Source organism: Odocoileus virginianus, chromosome 31, assembly GCF_023699985.2.
Source record: "Odocoileus virginianus isolate 20LAN1187 ecotype Illinois chromosome 31, Ovbor_1.2, whole genome shotgun sequence".
Lineage (NCBI taxonomy): Eukaryota > Metazoa > Chordata > Mammalia > Artiodactyla > Cervidae > Odocoileus > Odocoileus virginianus.
The window spans coordinates 13,630,949-13,651,453 of record NC_069704.1 but is presented as its reverse complement, the minus strand read 5'-3'; the positions used below and the strand labels follow the sequence as shown (position 1 = coordinate 13,651,453).

The 20,505-nt window shown below is 47.7% G+C and overlaps 3 protein-coding genes across 3 annotated transcripts in view; 1 reads left to right on the top strand and 2 right to left on the bottom strand.

Moving 5' to 3' along the window:
- Positions 1–9,261: 9,261 nt before the first annotated feature.
- Positions 9,262–10,690, bottom strand: ACTL7B (actin like 7B). Its single transcript, XM_020892400.2, has one exon. It carries the CDS (start codon positions 10,594–10,596, stop codon positions 9,343–9,345), a length of 1,254 nt encoding a protein of 417 aa, XP_020748059.2. The 5' UTR covers positions 10,597–10,690; the 3' UTR covers positions 9,262–9,342.
- Positions 10,691–13,086: 2,396 nt separating this feature from the next.
- On the top strand, positions 13,087–14,633 carry ACTL7A (actin like 7A). The gene has a single exon (XM_020892401.2). The coding sequence runs from the start codon at positions 13,191–13,193 to the stop codon at positions 14,505–14,507; it is 1,317 nt and encodes a 438-aa protein (XP_020748060.1). The 5' UTR covers positions 13,087–13,190; the 3' UTR covers positions 14,508–14,633.
- Positions 14,634–19,132: 4,499 nt separating this feature from the next.
- Positions 19,133–20,505, bottom strand: part of ELP1 (elongator acetyltransferase complex subunit 1) — a 58,733-nt gene continuing 57,360 nt past the window's right edge. The window contains exon 37 of the mRNA XM_070459335.1: positions 19,133–20,385. Coding sequence (XP_070315436.1) covers positions 20,318–20,385 — 68 coding nt within the window. The 3' untranslated portion in view covers positions 19,133–20,317. The remainder of the gene's footprint in view (positions 20,386–20,505) is intronic.

Below are 20,505 nucleotides of genomic sequence, written 5' to 3'. Positions count from 1 at the left end.
CATTACTTTGGTAGCATGTGAGATGAGTGCAGTTGTGTGGTAGCTTGAACATTCTTTAGCATTGCCTTTCTTTGGGATTGCTGGGAAAAAAGGGGGTCCCAGCAGAATTCAACCCTATATCCATTTATTTGGCCATAAAAATGAGAAGGGGTGCTTCTCAAGGTTGTGGTTGAGAGCTCACATTCAAAGTCTTACTGATCCAGTTTCTTCAGGCACTCTGTCTATCAGATCTAGTCCCTTGAATCTATTTGTCACTTCCTCTGTATAGTTGTAAGGGATTTGATTTAGGTCACACTTGAATGATCTAGTCGTTTTCCCCACTTTCTTAAACTTAAGTCTGAATTTTGCAATAAGGAGTTCGTGATCTGAGCCACAGTCAGCTCCCGGTCTTGTTTTTGCTGACTGTATAGAGTTTCTCTATCTTCAGCTGCAAAGAATATAATCAATCTGATTTATAATCAGATTAGAATATAATCAAGGGAAACAGTGACAGACTATTTTCCTGGGCTCCAAAATCACTGCAGATGGTGACTGGAGCCATGAAATTAAAAGATGCCTGCTTCTTGGAAGAAAAGCTATGACAAACCTAGACAGCATATTAAAAAGCAGAGACATTACTTTGCTGACAAAGGACTGCAAGGAGATCCAGCCAGTCCATCCTAAAGGAAGACAGCTCTGAATGTTCATTGGAAGGGCTGATGCTGAAGCTGAAGCTCCAATAGTTTGGTCACCTGATGCAAAGAACTGACTCACCAGAAAAGACCTTGATGATGGGAAAGATTGAAGGCGGGAGGAGAAGGGGACAACAGAGGATGAGGTAGTTGGATGGCATCACTGACTCAGACATGAGTCTGAGCAAGCTCCAGGAGTTGGTGATGGACAGGGAAGCCTGGCATGCTACAGTCCATGGGGTCGCAAAGAGTTGGACACGACTAAGCGACTGAACTGAACTGATCCATTTCTATTCTCCAGTTTTCTCTGCTGGACACTTACAGCCTAAAACCAAGGAAGTGACTTTCTCTCTCTCTCTCTCTGCAATTGCTCAAGGATCATCCTTAAAGCGCTGTATTTCAGCCTGACTTTCCCATAACTCACTGAGCGTAATTTTATTGCTTCATTTGAATCCTAATTATTATTCATGTGTTTATGCAAATGCAGAAGCCAGGAGGGGTGCAACTCCTTTTAGAAGCTATGCTGTGGTCTCGAAATATTAAAGGCTCAGAAAATTGGCACATTGAAGGGCTCCATCTCAGGAAAAGGACATTTTTCTGCCTGAAAGCTTTTGGCATTTCTGGCCATGAAAATGAAAGAGGAGGTGGGCCCTGAGGCTGCCCTGGAGCAGAGGTTCTCACATCAGAATCCATGGGGGCCTGGGAGATCACACTGGTACTTCCACTGCACCCCCCACATTCTGATTTAACTGGGGCTAAAGTCGGGCACTGGTGTTTTTTTCAAAGCTCCCCAGGCAATTCTGACTAGCAGCCAGGGTTGAAAGGCTGAGAACTCTAGAGACTGCAGAATTCTGGGGCAACACAGCAAAATGTCCAGGCCTAGCAAATACAATTAAGGAGCCTCGCAGTAATGCATGCCACTTATTTTCCCCAAAGTACCTACAACGAGCCAAAATAGAGATGGGAGAGACACAGTCTGTCCTTTCCACCAAACTGGGCGGATGATGAAAGCCAAGGCTGGTGTGCAAGGCCGCAGTAGTGGGAAGGGGCAAGCAGGGAAGCATGCCTTCCAGAGGAGCAGACATTCAGGTTGAGCCTTGAAGAAGAGTGGAACTTGGACAGTGGTAAAAGACATTCTGACCTTACAGAGCAGATCTTCATGATGAAACAAAAGTGTTTTTAAGACATGAAAAATTTAACACAAAAATTTCCCTGTTGTTTGAGCCACAACCCTCTCCCCTTTAGTGTGTAATGTGTATCTGTATTATATACTGGGGCTTCCCTGCTGGCTCATATGGTAAAGAATCTGCCTGCAATGCAAGAGACCCAAGTTCAATCCCGGGGTTGGGAAGACCCCTTGGAGAAGGGAATGGCAACCCACTCCAGTATTCTTGACTGGAGAATCCCATGGACAGAGGAGCCTGGCATTACATATTAGCTAGATGCCCTCAAAAGAAGAAGGTCTACTTGCAGAGGGGAAAAAAAAAGCAATACTTTCAACTTGGCCGATTTCAAGCTACCAACACAGTTGAACTGGCTTACAAAATTTCTGAATAATCAACAATGGGCTCTCACAAGCCATTAAGATCTAGCTTCAGCTGCATCACCAAATCCCTATACTCCACCTCCCAACTGGTTAAGAACCACTGCATTACAAGACAACGTGAATTTAATAAAACAAAAATAATAAACCAAAAATATTCACTTATCAAATAGAACGTCATTAACGGTCTGTACTATAATAAAGCTAATTGCTTAAACCCACCTTACACAGATAACTCTTGGGGAAAACTTGGTAATACACTTGGGGGAGAGAGATCAGGCTGCCCAGATAAGGCAGTGAGGGTAACAGGCCTCTTGCCACAGGTAAGTAGTAGGATTTCACCACAGGATGTCACTCTAATACTTGCTAACTTATGTCTCTGGAAATCTGAGGCAAGCTGTCTTTCCTTTGCCAAAAGACTGGCATTCTGAACTTTTATACCTTGGGATGATCATGAAATTACATCAAATTTGTTGTTCATGGAGAAGCTCTATACAGTCAAAAATAAGACTGGGAGCTGACTGTGGCTCAGATCATGAACTCCTTATCGCAAAATTCAGACTTAAGTTGAAGAAATAGGGAAAACCACTAGACAATTCAGGTATGACCTAAATCAAATCCCTTACAGTGGAAGGTGACAAATAGATTCAAGGGATTAGATCTGATAGACAGAGTGCCTGAAGAACTATGGACAGAGGTTCGTGACTTTGTACAGGAGGCAGTGATCAAGACCATCTCCAAAAAAAAGAAATGCAAAAAGGCAAAATGGTTGTCTGAGGAGGCCTTACAAATAGCTGAGAAAAGAAGAGAAGCTAAAGGCAAAGGAGAAAAGGAAAGATACATCCATTTGAATGCAGAGTTCCAAACAATAGCAAGGAGAGATAAGAAAGCCTTCCTCAATGATCACTGCAAAGAAATAAAGGAAAACAATATAATGGGAAAGACTAGTGATCTCTTCAAGAAAATTAGAGATACCAAAGGAACATTTCATGCAAAGATGGGCACAATAGAGGACAGAAACAGTATGGACCTAACAGAAGCAGAAGCTACTAAGAAGAGATGGCAAGAACACACAGAAGAACTCTACAAAAAAGATCTTCATGACCCAGATAACCACGATGGTGTGATCACTCACCTAGAGCCAGACATCCTGGAATGTGAAGTCAAGTGAGCCTTAGGGAGCATCACTACGAACAAAGCTAGTGGAGGTTATGGAATTCCAGTTGAGCTATTTCAAATCATAAAAGATGATGCTGTGAAAGTGCTGCACTCAATATGCCAGCAAATTTGCAAACTCAGCAGTGGCCACAGGACCAGAAAAGATCAGTTTTCATTCTATTCCTAAAGAAAGGCAATGCCAAAGAATGTTCAAACTACCACGCAATTACATTCATCTCACACACTAGAAAAGTAATGCTCAAAATTCTCAAAGCTAGGCTTCAACAGTACATGAACCATGAACTTCCAGATGTTCAAACTGGATTTAGAAAAGGCAGAGGAACCAGAGATCAAATTGCCAACATCTGTTGGATCGTCGAAAAAGCAAGAGAGTTCCAGAAAAACATCTACTTCTGCTTTATGGACTATGCCAAAGCCTTTGACTGTGTGGATCACAACAAACTGTGGAAAATTCTTAAAGAGATGGGAATACCAGACCACCTGACCTGCCTCCTGAGAAATCTGTATGCAGGTCAAGAAGCAAAAGTTAGAACCAGACATGGGAACAAAAAACTAGTTCCAAATTGGGAAAGGAATATGTCAAGGCTGTATATTGTCACCCTGCTTATTTAACTTCTATGCAGAGTACATCATGCGAAATGCCAGGCTGGATGAAGCATAAGCTGGAATCAAGATTGCCTGGAGAAATATCAATAACCTCAGATATGCAAATGACACTACCCTTATGGCAGAAAGCGAAGAGGAATTGAAGAGCCTCTTGATGAAAGTGAAAGAGGAGAATGAAAAAGTTGGATTAAAACTCAACATTGAAAAAACTAAGATCATGGCATCGAGTCCCATCACTTCATGGCAAATGGATGGGGAAACAAAGTAAACAGTGAGAGACTTTGTTTTCGGGGGCTCCAAAATCACTGCAGATGGTGATTGCAGCCATGAAGTTAAAAGATGCTTGCCCATTTTATGATCAACCTAGATAGCATATTAAAGAGTAGACACATTACTTTGCTGACAAAGGTCCATCTAGTCAAAGCTATGGTTTTTCCAGTAGTCATGTATGGATGTGAGAATTGGACTATAAAGAAAGCTGAGCACTGAAGAATTGATGTTTTTGAACTGTAGTGTTGAAGAAGACTCTTGAGAGTCCCTTGGACTGCAAGGAGATCAAACCAGTCAGTCCTAAAGGAAATCAGTCCTGAATATTCATTGGAAAGACTGATGCTGAAGCTCCAATATTTTGGCCACCTGATTTGAAGAACTGACTCATTTGAAAAGACCCTGATGCTGGGAAAGACTGAAGGCAGGAGAAGGGGACGACAGAGGATGAGATGGTTGGATGGCATCACCAACTCAATGGACATGAGTTTGAGCAATTCCAGGAATTGGTGATGGACAGGGAAGCCTGGTGTGCTGTAACCCACGGGGTCGCAAAGAGTCAGACATGACTTAGTGACTGAACTGAACTGAATTGAATTGAAAGGAATCATTTACACATTTTTCTTTTCTTGTGTGTGCATGCTCAGTCACTCATTTATTTTCGACTCTTTGCAAACCCTGGGACTGCAGCCCACCTGACTCCTCTGTCCATGGGATTTCCCAGGCAAGAATACTAGAACGGGTTGTCACTTCCTACTCCGGGGGGTCTTCCTGACCCAGGGATCAAACCCGAGTCTCCTGTGACTCCTGCACTGGCAGGAGGATTATTTACCACCCAGGAAGCTGTTCTTGTAAAAGAGACGGAAAATTTACAAAAAGGAGACAAGGGCAGAGAAGCATTTTGGAATAAAAAAACTTTGACTTAACACAAGACTTTGATTTACCAGGTGAGTAAATTTGGGCGAGATTCTTAACCTCTCCAAGCTTCAGGGACCTCACCTGTAAAATGCAGACAGATCCTTGTAACCTGTGCCTCACAGACTGGCACATACTGAACACCCACCCGATGCCATGCTCTGCACGAAAGAGGCTGTCCAAGTGCCTGCCGTTAAGAAGGTCAAGTTTAACCTCACAGACGGACAAACATCTAAACAAGGGAACAGAGGACAACGGCCGACAGACACGCTTAGGTTTCTACTCTAAAGTGTGAATATGTTATCTGACATTCTCTAATACCATGACAAAAATTCTTCACAGGTGGAGCTTTTGTGTTGGGAAATAAATGAAGTGTCGGTCTTCATATTTCAACTATAAGAGTTGTCTCCAGCCCCGGCTCCTCCTCCATGCAGACTGCTCAGGAGGAATGCCATTGTTGAGAAGGAAACAGAAGCAGTTAGAATGTTCTCAGTCACAGTGGCAGACACACACAAACTCTTACCTGAGGGATGAGGATGAATGCTGGCGGAAACAAAGTCTGACGGCCTGACGGCAGAGGGTGCTCTGGGCATGGTTTCACTAGGAGGTCACTTTGCTTCAGGACCGCCAGCCCTTTCTCTGAGATTCTCTGAGGTCCACGCTCCTTAGTGGGTCAGCTTCAAGCTGGCTTCCTTCTGGAAGGTAATAGATGTTACCACAGCACCACATATACTCCAATTTCAAGTCAACCTTCCAAGCAAAGAGTCTGTGTCTCACCCTGCGGGGTGGGGACGCAGACAGATGGACAGCTGAGGTCACATGCTCACGCCAAGCCAACCACTGTGGCCTGGTAGATGGACTGGTCTGATTGGCTTAACCTAGGGCATATGCTCTGCTTTGGGTGCTGGAGCTGGGAGTCAGCCCCGGGTCACATCTGATGCCCATATAGAAACAGGGAGTTGTAGGTAAGGGATGAGGGGGGAAATGGAGAGCATCAACTATTGGTTCCACCTGGGGGATGTTAGTGAGACCTGAGTGTGACTCGTGCTTTAGGGGAGCCACAACGGGATACAGGTGGGGTTCACGACCTGCTCATCATCCAGTCCTCGCCTCCTCTTCCCGGTACTAGCACTGCTATCACAGAGAGAACTCTTCAATTGTTTTGTCTGCAAAACATCACTTACAGGCTCACCCCCCCGCCACCTATGCAGAGGGAGAGAGGGGAGCTACGCTCTCAGATAGAGACCACTAGTTACCATCTCTGCCCCTAGCCTGACTGTCTCGCACACTTCTCTTCCTCCCCTACTTGGCATTTCCAAGTCTCAAACCTCTTCTCATCCTTCAGGACAGGAACCTGCACGTTTCAGACTGCAGCCTTTCTGCCCTGCATCCATTCTCCTCCTTCCCGGATCAACTAGAGATCTCTGGCTTCCTGCAGTCCCCCTACCATCCTTGTTTGTGGTGGGTTATACATCTATATTTCTCTACTATCACTTCGATGAAGCTTAGGCGGAAGAGATAAACACACGTGGTCAGTCACCTAAGCTGAAACCTGTTGACCCATATTTTTCTATAAAAATTAAATCTGTCATGCTTGTAGTTGGCTTAAATAAGTTCATATCAGAGTCTCTTAAGTGATTCATGTTTTTATAGCACCTGCCACAGCGATGTTTTTAGAGGAGATGAACGGGACGTGAGAGCACTGAAGCTGTGACTGTGGAGACAGAAGTTGTTGAGAATGGATGGACTGAGGAAGAACAGATTGTGGAGGTGGGGAGGTAGACACATTGTTTTCAGCGACTGTCAAGACCAGCATGTGGAAGAACATTTACATGCAGCACTAACTTACTGCCTGTGTGATTTGGGGTACACTACATTCCCTTCTATAAGCCTCCACTTTCTGTATCTCATCAGTCTTTTAGGAGAAATATCGACCCAAGGTTCTTGGGTTGCAAGCCACAGAAATGAATGCTGGATAATAAAGCAAAAGTTATGCTGAAGCAGCAGGTATGTATGAAGACATCAGAGAGGTAAAGACTTTGGCAACGTAAGAATATAGGTCCCACTGAAAGAATTCACATTCCAGAAATAATTATTTTCACCGTTTGACCAAACAAACTGTGTCGACTGGCACCATCAGCCTCCAGTCTGAAGCTCTCTCCACAGGCAAGAGCTCTGCATAGCACCAAAGCCCTGCCAGTCCCAGAGGAGCCCAACTCCAGGCTACAAACCCAATTCTAGGCAACAGCAAAGGTCTAGATGCCAGGGCATTAGTTGATAAAGACCACGTCTGGTTCTTTCCCAAAACTGCAGTCCCTAGCACAGGACCAGGAACAAAGGTAGCCTCACAGAATGCCCCCAAATCAGGACTTTTTGTCTAAGGTAAGAAGTGGCTCAGGGATACTTGACGGCCCATCAGATTACACAGCTCACCAATGGCTGATTTCACTGGCTCTGCTCACGGGCCCCCAGTCATGGGCCCCCATCCAGAGGTGAGGGTAGGAGAAGAGGCAGGAACGACTCTTCTGGGTAGACAGTCATTCACCAGCTGAAGTCCTTCACGAGTCTCGATGTCTTCTCCTTCAGCCCCAAAGCTACTGAGTGGTCACCACACCCAGCACTTCTCCATTTGCAGCTTTTCAATACACCACCTCCACTTTCCCAGCCCTGGAACCCTGAGCTCAGGCCTTGTTTCCTTATCAACGTGGCTGCCCCCAGTAGCTGTGTGTGATCCCAAGGACCACACTGGCCATTTCTGTCTCCAGTCTGGGTCTCACCCACAGTAGATGCTTGGTAAGTGCTTAAAGGTTGCTAACCACTAAGAATCATTGCTATAGTTTAAATGTTTGCTTCCACCCTCCCAGTCCCCAACCCCCACCTCCAAATTCCTATGTTGAAAACATGATGCCCAAAGTCATGCTTTAGGGGAGGGAAAACTTTGGGAGGGTAAGGCCTTCATGGATGGGATTAGTGCCTCAACAGCAGAGGCCCCAGAGACACCCCTCATCCCATCCACCAAGGGAGAACGTAGCTGGATGTCAGGGGTCTGCAACCTGGAAGGAGCTTTTCACCGGAACCCCGCCTGCTGGCACCCTGCTCTTGGACTTCCAGCCTCCAGAACTCTAAGAAAATAGCTTTCTGTTGTTTACCAGCCACCCCAAGCATGGTGTTTTGCTATAGCAGCCCAAACCAAAGCAGCCATGTTTGTGTGCTTGTAGTAACTAAGTTGCTTCAGTTGTGCCCGACTCTGTGCGACCCCATGGGACTCACTGTCTATGGAATTCTTCAGGCAAGAATACTGGAATAGGTCACCACGCCCTCTTCCAGGGGATCTTCCCAAAGCCAGCAATCAAACCCACATCTCACGTCTCCTGCGTGGGCAGGCAGGTTCTTTACCACGGCACCATCTGGGAAGCCCTCCTGGAAATAATCATGACCTGGGTCAGGAGACCCAGGCTCAGCCACTGACATGGCCCCCTCCATCCTGGGTCCTTAGTTTCCCCATCTCTACAGGAGGGAGAGAACCAAATGATTTCCAAGTGGCCCTCTGGTTTCTCTAACATCTTCCAGATTCAGTGGCTCTTTGTGATGCTGTAAAAATAGCCACAGTCTTGGCAGGAGTCTAAAAGGAGAAGGCCACTGATGGGTAGAAATGGCCCCTCCCACTCAGGAGACACCCATGGACTGTACCTTTTGGGGGGGGTGGGGTGGTGGGCAGGCGGTTGTGGGCTGGCGACCATCAGGGGCAAAGACACCTAGTTTGAATGTCCCACCCACCACATAACTTTGTAACCCAAGCCAGTCCCTTAATCTGAGTCTTTGCTCCCCTCTTGGTCTACGGGGGAGCAAGCAGTATAAGTGTCGGTTGGATTGGGCTTTGAACCCTGAAGAGCTAGTGGAACAAGAAGCCACATCCTGGGCTCTATGATGATGTCACCCTAAGGAAGAGGGCAGAGGGGGTGAGCCTCCCCCCGCGCCTGCTGCTCCCAACCCCGCAGATACAGACGGAAAGCCCAAACCCCCCACCCTCCCCGCCTTCTGCCATCAGCCTAGAGCAAGGAGTTCAGACCAGACAGGAGCCACTGCACTGTAAAATTTTATGTGAAACTCTGTAAATGCGTATAGAGTGGCCTGTGGCCGCCTGCCCCCGGACCTGGCCGCTCAGCACTTGCTGTAGATGGCCGCGCTGCCCCGCTCCTCAAACTCCTCCTTGCTGACCCAGAGCTGCTGGAAGGCCTGCAGGGAGGCCAGGATGGAGCCGCCGGTCCACACGGAGGTCTTCCTCTCGGGAGCTGCGGCCACTGCAGGGCTGTCCCCGGGGCAGAGGAGGCTCAGCTCCCTCTGGAAGCGCTGGGGGAAGCCGTCCAGCATGGTGCAGCCGCCGCACAACAGCACGTTGGCGGCCATCTCCTCCTTGAAGCCCGCCTCCTGGCAGCGGTCCAGGCAGGCGGCCGTGAGCGCAGGGAGGCCGGGCTGGTTGCTGCCTATCAGGCTGGGCTTGAAGAGCATCTCGGCGCACTGGAAGCGCTCCTGGCCAATGGTGATGAGCTTGCCGTCCGGGAGCTCGTAGTCCACGCGCAGGTCCTCCAGGCACAGGCCGAGCTCCTCCTCTGGCTTGAGGGCCGAGTAGCAGCACCTCTTCTTGATGTGCTCGATGATGTGTAGGTGGTCGTCGGTGAACGTGTGGCCGGCCTCGTTGAGCAGCTGCAGCAGGTAGTTGGTGAGGTCGCTGCCCGCGTAGTCGGCTCGACTGGTCAGGCCCGGCAGCACGTCGCCTTCAGAGATGGGCACGACGTGTGAGACACCATGCCCGCACTCCACCACCAGCCCGGAGGTCTTGCCATAGGAGTAGATGGACAGCAGCGACTGCGACGTCACGTGCATGGCAGGGATGCCGAAGGTCTCGAAGAGCAGCTCCGCATACTTCTCCCGGTTGCTCGTGGGGCTGAGCGGGGGGTCAGAGACCAGCACGGCGTGCTCCTCGGGGAGGATCTTCATGGCCGTGTGGAAGATGTACTCCCAGATGCTCTGGATGCAGTCCCAGTCCACCACGATGCCATATTTGAGCGGGTTGATCAGCTTCAGAGGCGCCTCCATGTTGAGCAGCTCGTGGCCCACGTAGGTCTCCTTGCGGGTGTCACCGGAGTCGGCCGCCTCCGAGTAGCGCTTGCCCACCGTGGAGGAGATGAAGTAGGTGGGCCTTGGCTCACCCGCGTAGCCACACTTACAGTACTGGGAGCCCAGGTCAATGATGAGCGCCTTGATCTTACGCACCTTCTTGGGCTTCATCTTCAGCTGAGTGGCCGAACTTGTGTCCCAGATGCCAGCATCAGGACCTGGCAGGGTGCCTGCCTCTCCCGGGTCCCCCTGAGCCGTGCCCATCGGCCTGGGGCTAGTGCTGTTCCTTGTTGCCATCTGCCTTCCTTGCTCACCTGTCTCACATCCACATCCTAGAGCTCCCTGGGGAGAAATGAGGGTCTGTCTCTAGCAGTGACTTGGCAACCCCTTGGAATTGTGATGTCACACGGGCTGGTCCATTCTGGCAGTTGCAGCGGGGGGGGGGGGGGGGGGGGCTTGGTCTGGGTGGGCCCTTGATTTATCCCCCCACCCCCACCCCCACCCCATTGGCCTAACTCAACTTTGCTCCAGGACAGAGCAGATGGCCAGCACAGTTTTAGAAATCCAAGCACAGTTGCGTCTCAGAGGTTCCTGCTTTTTCTTGCCTTATATCCTTGTTCCTAATCCTCTATTCACTAGCTGATCACCTCTTGCTTCTCAGCTTGTCAAGAGGGTGATAAATATTTGAGCCCCTATAGTGAGCCAAAGGGAGAAGGCAATGGCACCCCACTCCAGTACTCTTGCCTTGAAAATCCCATGGATGGAGGAGCCTGGTGGGCTGCAGTCCATGGGGTCGCTGCGAGTTGGACACAACTGAGCGACTTCACTTTCACTTTTCACTTTCATGCACTGGAGAAGGAAATGGCAACCCACTCCAGTGTTCTTGCCTGGAGAATCCCAGGGATGGGGGAGCCTGGTGGGCTGCCATCTATGGGGTCGCAGAGTCGGACACGACTGAAGCGACTTAGCAGCAGCAGCAGCAGTGAGCCAAAGGCTTCCCAGGTGACACTAGTGGTAAAGAACCCACCTGCCAATGCAGGAGATATATGAGACATGGGTTCAAACCCTGGGTCAGGAATAGTCTCTGAAGAAGGGCATGGAAACCCACTCCAGTATTCTTGCCTGGAGAATCCCATGGACAGAGGAGCCTGGTGGGCTACAGTCCATAGGGTCATGAAGAGTTGGACACGACTGAAGTGACTTAGCACAGCACACACACAGCACAGTGAACCAAGCACTGTCGCAGGCGTCTCACATGACACTTCACAGAATCCTGGGAGATAGGCAGAGCTGAGGAAATCAAGGTTCAGAATGCAAATGACTTGCCCAAGAGCAAATAACTCTTGGAGTGTTTGTGCTATAACCCAAGTTCCTCCAACTTCAACGTACCAGGTCTCCTTAAAGCCTATGAGAGCTCTCCTGACAGCAACCTGGCCACAAGCAGTGGCCAATCTAGTCGCGAAGATAGAGGGATGCAGAGGACTTTGCAGGTGGACGTCTGTTGGGAGGACAGAGGAGCACAGAGGGAAGGAGTCAGAAGGTTCTGCAGAGAGGGGCTGCCCACCTAGAGTACCGAAAGCTAAGTGGGTGCCTGTCAGGTAGCTTAGAGGAGGGAAAGGCATCCCAGGCAGGGAGCACAGCCTGAGCAAAGGCTCGGAGGGAAGCAGGGCACAGAGTTTCCAGTAGCTAAATTATTTGGAAAAATAGATGAGGATGAGGAGGTCGTGGAGGCAACTAGGTGCGTGTGCGCAGTCCTCTCCAACCCTGCAACCCTTTGGGCTGTAGCTCGCCAGGCTCCTCTGTCCATGGGATTGTTCAGGCAAGAATACTGCAGTGAGTTGCCATTTCCTACTCCAGGGGATCTTCCCGATCCAGGGATTGAACCTGCATCTCTGGAGGCTCCTGCATTACAGGCAGACTCTTTACCCGCTGAGCTATCAGGGCTTGCTGCTGCTGCTGCTAAGTCACTTCAGTCGTGGGGACCTCAAATGCTAGAGGTAAGGGCTTCAATTCAACTGATGACGCAAAGGGCTAGGACAGCAAGCACGGGCAGTGGCGGAGGAGCTTGTAACACGGCACGCCAGGCTTTGAGTGTCTTAGTGAAGTGTGATGCACAGGTCACGTGGCACAGGGTGAATGATGCCCCCCCCCAGAGATGTCCACATCTGAGTCCCTGGAATCTGAACATGTCACCTTTTGTAAGTACTTGGCAGAGTTGCCAAAGCAGCAATTGCTCCTAAATCAGATGGTATCAAGTCTTTGCTCAAAATTCTCTAGTGCTTTCCAAACTCATGCAGAGTTAGAGCCGAAGTCCTAGCAATGGCCTGTGAAGCCTGATGAGAATCTGCCTGCAATGCAAGAGACTCAGGTTGGATCCTTGAACATCCTTTGGAGGAGGAAATGGCAACCAACTCCAATACTCTTGCCTGGAGAATTCCATGAGCAGAGGAGCCTGAAGGGCTAAATCCATGGGGTAGCAAAGAGTCGGACACGACTGAGTGACTAACACACACGCCCCATATATTTATTTTGGTTATTGTCTGTCTCCCCCACAAACTCCCACTGACTAGAATGTAAGTTCTATGAGGGCAGAGCGTTTTGTCCTTTTTTTTCCTCACTGCTGCCTGCCTTGCACACAGCAAGCACTCAAGAAATACTGATTGGATAAGCCAGGTTTACTACAAAATTTAGAAAAAAGTAAATCACTTCAAAAACACTATCTCAAATATACCCTAACACAAGACAAAGTTTCCCAGTAACTAGAAAGCCCTGGGACACTCGATTATGTCATAATCAGTGATGTCACCACTGGAGAAATTCTCAAGTTGCCCTCTTATTTCAGCCTTTCAGGCCTTGAGGCCGGGGGGATTGAGGAACTTTCTGAGAGCAAGATGGCTCTTGAGAATGTGTGGGCTCCACAGGCAGCAGTCATAGGGGATGGGCCTTCCGAGAGAATAGGTGAGCAGGCCTGCCCGCAGACACAGGTCCTCCAGACCGCCTCCCTGAAGGATGGCCCAGCCAAGCGGGCAGTGTGGGTGCGCCGTAACCATTCAGAGCCAGAACCTACGACATCACCTGAGGTCAAGAAGCCCAAGCTAGAGCTGACCAAAGCAGTGGTCGTGGACCTTGGCACAGGCTACTGTAAGTGTGGCTTTGCCGGGCTGCCAAAGCCCACCCACAGGATCTCAACCACAGTGGGCAAACCCTACATGGAGACCGCCAAAACCGGCGACAATCGCAAGGAGACATTCGTGGGGCACGAGCTTATCAACCCAGAGGTTCGTCTCAAGCTGATTAACCCTCTGCGACACGGCATCATCGTGGACTGGGATACAGTGCAGGATATCTGGGAATATCTCTTCCATCAAGAAATGAAGATTGCCCCAGAGGAGCATGCGGTCTTGGTTTCAGATCCACCCCTGAGCCCACACACCAACAGGGAGAAGTATGCTGAAATGCTGTTTGAGACCTTCAAAACTCCCGCAATGCACATCGCCTACCAGTCCCGCCTGTCCATGTACTCCTACGGCAGGACCTCTGGCCTGGTGGTGGAGGTCGGCCACGGCGTGTCCTACGTAGTTCCCATCTACGAGGGCTACCCTCTGCCCAGCATCACCGGACGGCTGGACTACGCGGGCTCTGACCTGACAACCTACTTGATGGGGCTGATGAACGCTGCAGGGAAACACTTCACTGAGGGCCAGCTGGGCATCGTGGAGGACATCAAGAAGAAATGCTGCTTTGTGGCCCTGGACCCCATTGAAGAGAAGAAAGTCCCAGCTACTGAGCATATGATCCAGTACACCCTGCCAGATGGGCAGGCGATCTACCTGTGCCAGGAAAGGTTCCTCTGCTCGGAGATGTTCTTCAAGCCTTCTCTGATCAAGTCCATGCAGCTGGGCCTCCACACCCAGACGGTATCCTGCCTCAACAAGTGTGACATCGCCCTCAAACGAGACCTTATGGGGAATATCCTGCTCTGCGGGGGGAGCACTATGCTCAGCGGTTTCCCTAACCGTCTGCAGAAGGAACTGAGCAGCATGTGTCCCAATGACACCCCCCAGGTAAACGTGTTGCCCGAAAGAGACACAGCAGTGTGGACGGGGGGCTCCATCCTGGCATCGCTTCAGGGCTTCCAACCGCTGTGGGTCCACCGCTCTGAGTATGAGGAGCATGGGCCTTTCTTCCTCTACAGAAGGTGCTTCTGAACTCCAAGGAAGCATGGTGGCTGTGCCATGCATCGGCTTTGCTGGATGAGCACCCATCTCACACACAGGGAGCAGAGTCAGCCCGTTCACGTCTGTAATAATAAACAATCCTCATGTTTCCTTCCACAGTGTTTCTCTTTCCTTATGCATTGAGAACTTCATACATGAAGCATCTGCCTTAGAATATGCATTTGCCCAAACGATGGCGGGGGCTGGATGAAGGAGAGGGGCAGTGGGGGTGGGGCGGGAGGGAAGGAAGGAAGGATCATGGACCAGAAAGACATGCATTATGTTGACTGCTGAAGTATTTGGGGGAGAAACTATCTCTACAATTACTCTGTCCCTTATTTTGTACATTCCCCACATAAGGTACTATAGTATTGTTAGACTCTGGGAGTGTGATAGATTTAATAGAGTAAATGCTGTCATGGCATGTGAGAATATCCCTTTCAATAAACAGCAAGAGGAAGTATGCAGTAATGGTTCAATCTCCCACAAAGGAGCAGAACACATTTCACACTTGATCAGCAACTCTGAAGGCTCGGAAGAGCTGATGAAGATGTCTGACACCTGCTTTGATTGTACTTTCTTTTAGTCCCAATAGTCATGTATAACGTCTCAATATCAGTTCTTACCAAGCCATCATGGTGACTAGCTGCTGAAACCCATGCGTTATGAGCAAGGTATGTGTTATCTTAAAGGAAAAACTCTTCTGGGAATAGGTGCTACATAGATTTCCCCCTTTAAAAACTGGGGGAAGATTTAATCTTGGTTTATCAGCACTAAGGTCATGAGGATGCAACCCACAGCCATTCTCCAGACACTTCAAACAGCAGCTGCTCATCTTTGACATGACTGGATTCTCCATCAAACCACAGGGTATACAAGGAGTTTGACATAGGTTTGTGGGAGGCTGTTCCATTCTAGTCACTCTAACCCAACTGAGGAACCAAAGGAACATAAAAACCCTCATGGCCTGGAAGCCCTTCCAGGGCCCAACATGGTCTGGAGTATTCCTGCAGGCAGTTTATAATTGAACCTTTGATATTTTAGAACCGTCCCCAGCATATTCTCTGCCCTGTCTCCAACACTGGCAGGCAGCATAAAATAGCAGAAAGAACATGGGCTTTGGACTCTGTGGACTGAAACTGCTTTGCTACCAACTGGCTCTGTGACCTAAGTCTTGTTTAGTCACTAAGTTGTGTCCAACTCCTTTTCGATCCCACAGACTGCAGCTTACCCAACTCCTCTGTCCATGGAATTTTCCAGGGAAGAAGACTGGAGCGAGTGGCTATGTGCTTCTCCAGATCTTCCTGACCCAGGGGTCAAACCCATGACTCCTGCATTGGCAGGTAGATTCTTTACCACTGAGCTACCAGGAAGCCCGTGACCTGAGTCTATTCACCCATAAAATTGAATTCAAATGCCTACCTCACACAGCTGACTAAATATGAGATATAAAACAACAAAAATAAAGTTTAGCTTTGAAAAAACCATCAGAGATAAACATTTGAAAACTAGTGTGTGGTCTTCGGGAGGTGATCATAAGAATTGTTAGATAGCATTATCTTGTAGATTTCTACCGCTTAAATACAGGCACCCAAATGCCTTACTAGGATCCTGAGCCACACATACACCCAAAGGCAAACACATTCAAGCATGCACAGGAGAGCTACTGCATCTCTACCAGGCTCAGGAAGAAGCCCTACAGAGCCACACTTAAAACCTCGAGGTTTGCCAACAGACAGCCTTGAAAGATGCAAATTCCTCATCCTGGAGTCTTGGTGAGTAGCACAGATGGCTGGCACAAGCAAGCTAGTAGAGAAGCAAAAATAGCCACAGAAGGGCTTAGTCAGCAAGGGGAAGCCTTACCCTGGAGGACCAGGATAGCAGTTGGGTACACTGACTCAAGAGAGGTCTGCCTTATGTACCCGTTTCTGCCCAAACCACTGCTGTCAACACTGGAAGGACATTCACTGACGGGAAGGGTGAAGTCTGGTTAACCCTTAACCTTCGGACCTCTCTAACAGGGTCGTGAACGCCTGCGGACCCCTCAGAATAAGATTCTTTAAACACATCAAATAAAATATGTAGGGTAATAGAAATACACTATCTTCAGATTCCTTAAGGGTCTATGAACCCCCCAGTCAAGAACCCCCAAAAGGTGAAGAGGGTCTTGATGAAGTGGAGGCATGGGAAATGATTCTAGAGAATGGGAACTCCTAGGCCCTCCTAGGACTAAATGCCATACTGCATTTTAAAATGAAAAATACCAATATAAGGCTGAATAACTGTATAATCTCTTTTCAAAGCACTTTTATGAATTCTCTCACTTGTTCCATATAAATAGTCCTTGCAGAAAAAAAGCATCTTCCTAACACAGAAAAAAAGATGTAAAGTTTTCTGTAAGTATTTGGAAGCCATCTCAGCCCATTGGTTCCCAACTGGAACAGTTTTGACCCCCGAGAGACATTTGGTAATGTCTAGAGATATTTGTGGTTATCATAACAGGAGGGGGGGTATGTCATACTGGCATCTGATGGGTAGAGGCCAGGGCTATTGCTCAATATTCTATAATGCACAGGGTAGCCCCCTACAACAAAGCATGATGTAACCCAAAATATCAACAGTGCTCTTGCGAGTCCCTTGGACAGATAGCAAGGAGATCCAACCAGTTCATCCTAAAGGAAATCAAGCCTGAATATTCATTGGAAAGACTGATGCTAAAGCCGAAGCTCCAATACTTTGGCCACCTGATGTGAAGAGCCGTCTCACTGGTAAAGACCCTGATGCTGGGAAAGATTGAGGGCAGGATGAGAAGGGGACTGCAGACGGTAAGAGGGCTGGATGGCCTCGACTCCATGGACATGAGTCTGAGCAAACTCTGGGAGACGGTGAAGGACGGGGAAGCCTGGCATGCTGCAGTCCATGGGGTCGGTGACTGAACAGCAAATCAACAATGCTAAGACTGAGAAACCCTGGTTAGCCCAATGGACACACAGGTTGGAGAAAAGATTCAGTGAGATTAAATGACTTTGTCCAAGGACACTAAGATGAGTGGACTTTGTTCTTTCCAAATACCAGGAGGACATCTGTTGGTCTTGAAGTTCCCGGGACTTCAAAGCCAGGAAGAGTACTGGAGGAACAGCCTGCTGCAGGCGTGAAGCAGAGGTAAGGCCGCGGCAGCACAGAGGGCACAGGCCTCTGGGCCGCCGAACATCATCGCCTTAACCGTGGCTCGTGTACAGATCTGATATTTGTGGTGACCTAGCTTCTAAGGTGGTCATCCTCCCCCAGTTACTATGTGACGGACAAGGAAGGACAACCAAAGGCTCCCAAGGACTTGTCCAAGGGGTACCTCTAGTGAAGCACAGATTACAGGCAGCCACAGGAGGACGAAGAAAGCTAATTATGCTTTCCAAACTTGTGTGTGTGTGTGAAAGTCGCTCAGCTGTGTCCAACTTTTTGAGACCCCCAAGGACTATACAGTCCATGGAATTCTCCAGGCCAGAATACTCGAGTGGGTAGCCTTTCCCTTCTCCAGCAGATCTTCCCGACCCAGGAATCGAACCGGGGTCTCCTGAATTGCAGCTGGATTCTTTACCAACTGAGCTATCAGGGAAGCCCTTCCAAACTTACAGTCACCTACAATTACTAAGGGGAACTGTCAGTTTTATTTACTTTTAAAAACATCCTCTTCAATTAGAACTAAAGAGAGTCCCTCAGATGTGTGCACGTGTGTGTATAAACACACATATTTATGTGTACATTTATGCATTTATATACACACATAAATATGTGTGTATATATGTAGGTATATATGGAAAATAAATTTATTTTAAAATATGCCACACTGCTAAGAAATTTTACCAAGCTCTACTGATAAAAACATAATAACCTCTTGCCTCAGCTCTTTTTAAGAGTCTAAATTAAAATGCACTTTGATTATAAGAGACAATCCTCTGCACAAATCCTCTTAATGTGCAGAGCATCTGACCAAAGCTGACTCAGTGGCACCAACAAAATAATGGAGGCTTTTAGCTTCCTGCAGCATGAATTTGCTGTGGGAAAAGCCCAAACTGGGGGGAAGAATCATATACTCTCCTCTAGAACTTGACAGAATCTTTCCCCCAAATTAAGCATTCACCTCTACCAGGAGGTTCTCCTTTGCCCATACACAGCCATTTCCCTGCATCAATTCCCCCTTGACTTGCCCTTCAATTTGGAAGGTCTGCTCCCACCTGCTGCTTCTCCAAATGAATAAAATCCCATCTTGCTCAGATGAGAGTAAGTGATAGTTATTTGTATTCACACAAATTATTTTTTGCTGCTTGAATACATTATTTAAGGAAAGTGAATTTCCATGCAAAGTCCCACCATTATCAAGACACGTTTACTTCCACTGGCAACCCATCGGCCTGGACCCTTTTACTATTATCCACAGCAAGAGCACTATATTAAAATGCCACGTACATTACCATGTTCAGTAATCCACACCACACAGTAGTCACAAAGCACTTTCAGCCTTTCGATGCTGTGCACTGAATTACAGACATTCTTTTTCTATTATTTTGTGAACATTTTCAGACACAAAAGAACTGAATTATACAGTGAACACACATAGATTCTGTAGTTTACACTTAGCTATATTAGGGAAAGGCTTATTTGGTTACACAATTCTGGGCATATCCACACTCTGAGGATCAAAAGCAGCACTTACTGTTAGCTTACATAGAGAAATAAAACTCTGGTTTGGATATTAAAAGCATGAAAGAAATTGTTAGCCTTACCCAAGAACTCAGCAACAAAACTGTTGTCAAAATGAATTAAGCTTTTTCTGGACTCACTGAAAAGGGAAAACATTTCCATTTCTTCCAAAGAAAATAACTAGAAGACAGAGGTCAGTTAAGCACCATAAAGAAAAATAAATGAAATGGCCTAGACACTGACAAAAACACTATGTTAAAAGAAGCAACATTTGGAGGGAAAGGAGTAACTTACTACTGCGCATGCCATCTGATGCACACTGCTCACCATCCCAAGTATGCACAATACTGTTCCAGAAATTCTAGACTGTTCCAGTTCTGACACTGCTAATTCTAGCAGAACATTCACAGGCAGTAAAAACAGTCCCTATGGGCATTGTAGTGACAGGAGGCTCAAACTGGTTGTAACTGGAAGCACATGACCTGGTAAGATATTACTGTCAGCATAGGAAAGCTCAGAACATTAAAGAATAGATTTCGATTTTCATTCTGCTTTAGCTCAAGGTGAAGAAATCATTTAAATGATTGAATTTGACCAAATGTTGAGACCACTAACAGCCATGTCGTTTATACATAATGCTTTCCTCAAGGAACATAAAACAATTTAAAAACATTATTTTACTTTTCTTCACACTTGAGATAGAAGCCACGAAACATTATTCCCAATTAACTGAGGCACAAATCAGTTCTATGATTTGTCTATGGTCCCAATATGATTCAGATCCATAGCTGGGAATCAAACCCAATGTCCTGATTACCATAAATACCAGAAATATGCTCTCAAACAGCACTAAGTAAAAGAACAATAACTTTTACAAAATGATGCTCTAATGGTTGAAGCTTAAAGTCTTGCTAATGATTATAATTACATGCAAAATAAAATAAAACGGAATTTGTGTCTGCCGAGGTCCGCTGTACAGAGCAGCTCTCCCCAACGCTAAGGTAGATGGTCTTCTCTTCCCAGTTCCCAAAGCCAGGCCTCGAGGAGTGAGGAGTAGAAGGAAGACAGCTTTCTCTGCCAGCGCCTCCTAGCTGAGGTCACAGTCAATCTAGAAGGCTCAGTTTCCACTGGGTTCTTCTGTTGATCTTTGGTGGTATCAAAAGCTCCGCATCTAAAGATAAGGAAAGAGAAACTGTAACAGACACACTCTCTCCTGCTGGTTGGAGCTGAGGCAATCACTCTAAGCTACAACGAGGTGACTGGGCCTTGCACCTATAAGATGAGCTTTAGA

Coding starts and splice junctions, on each gene's coding strand:
- ACTL7A (XM_020892401.2), top strand. CDS start 13,191: ATGGCTCTTGAGAATGTGTGGGCTCCACAGGCAGCAGTCATAGGGGAT.
- ACTL7B (XM_020892400.2), bottom strand. CDS start 10,596: ATGGCAACAAGGAACAGCACTAGCCCCAGGCCGATGGGCACGGCTCAG.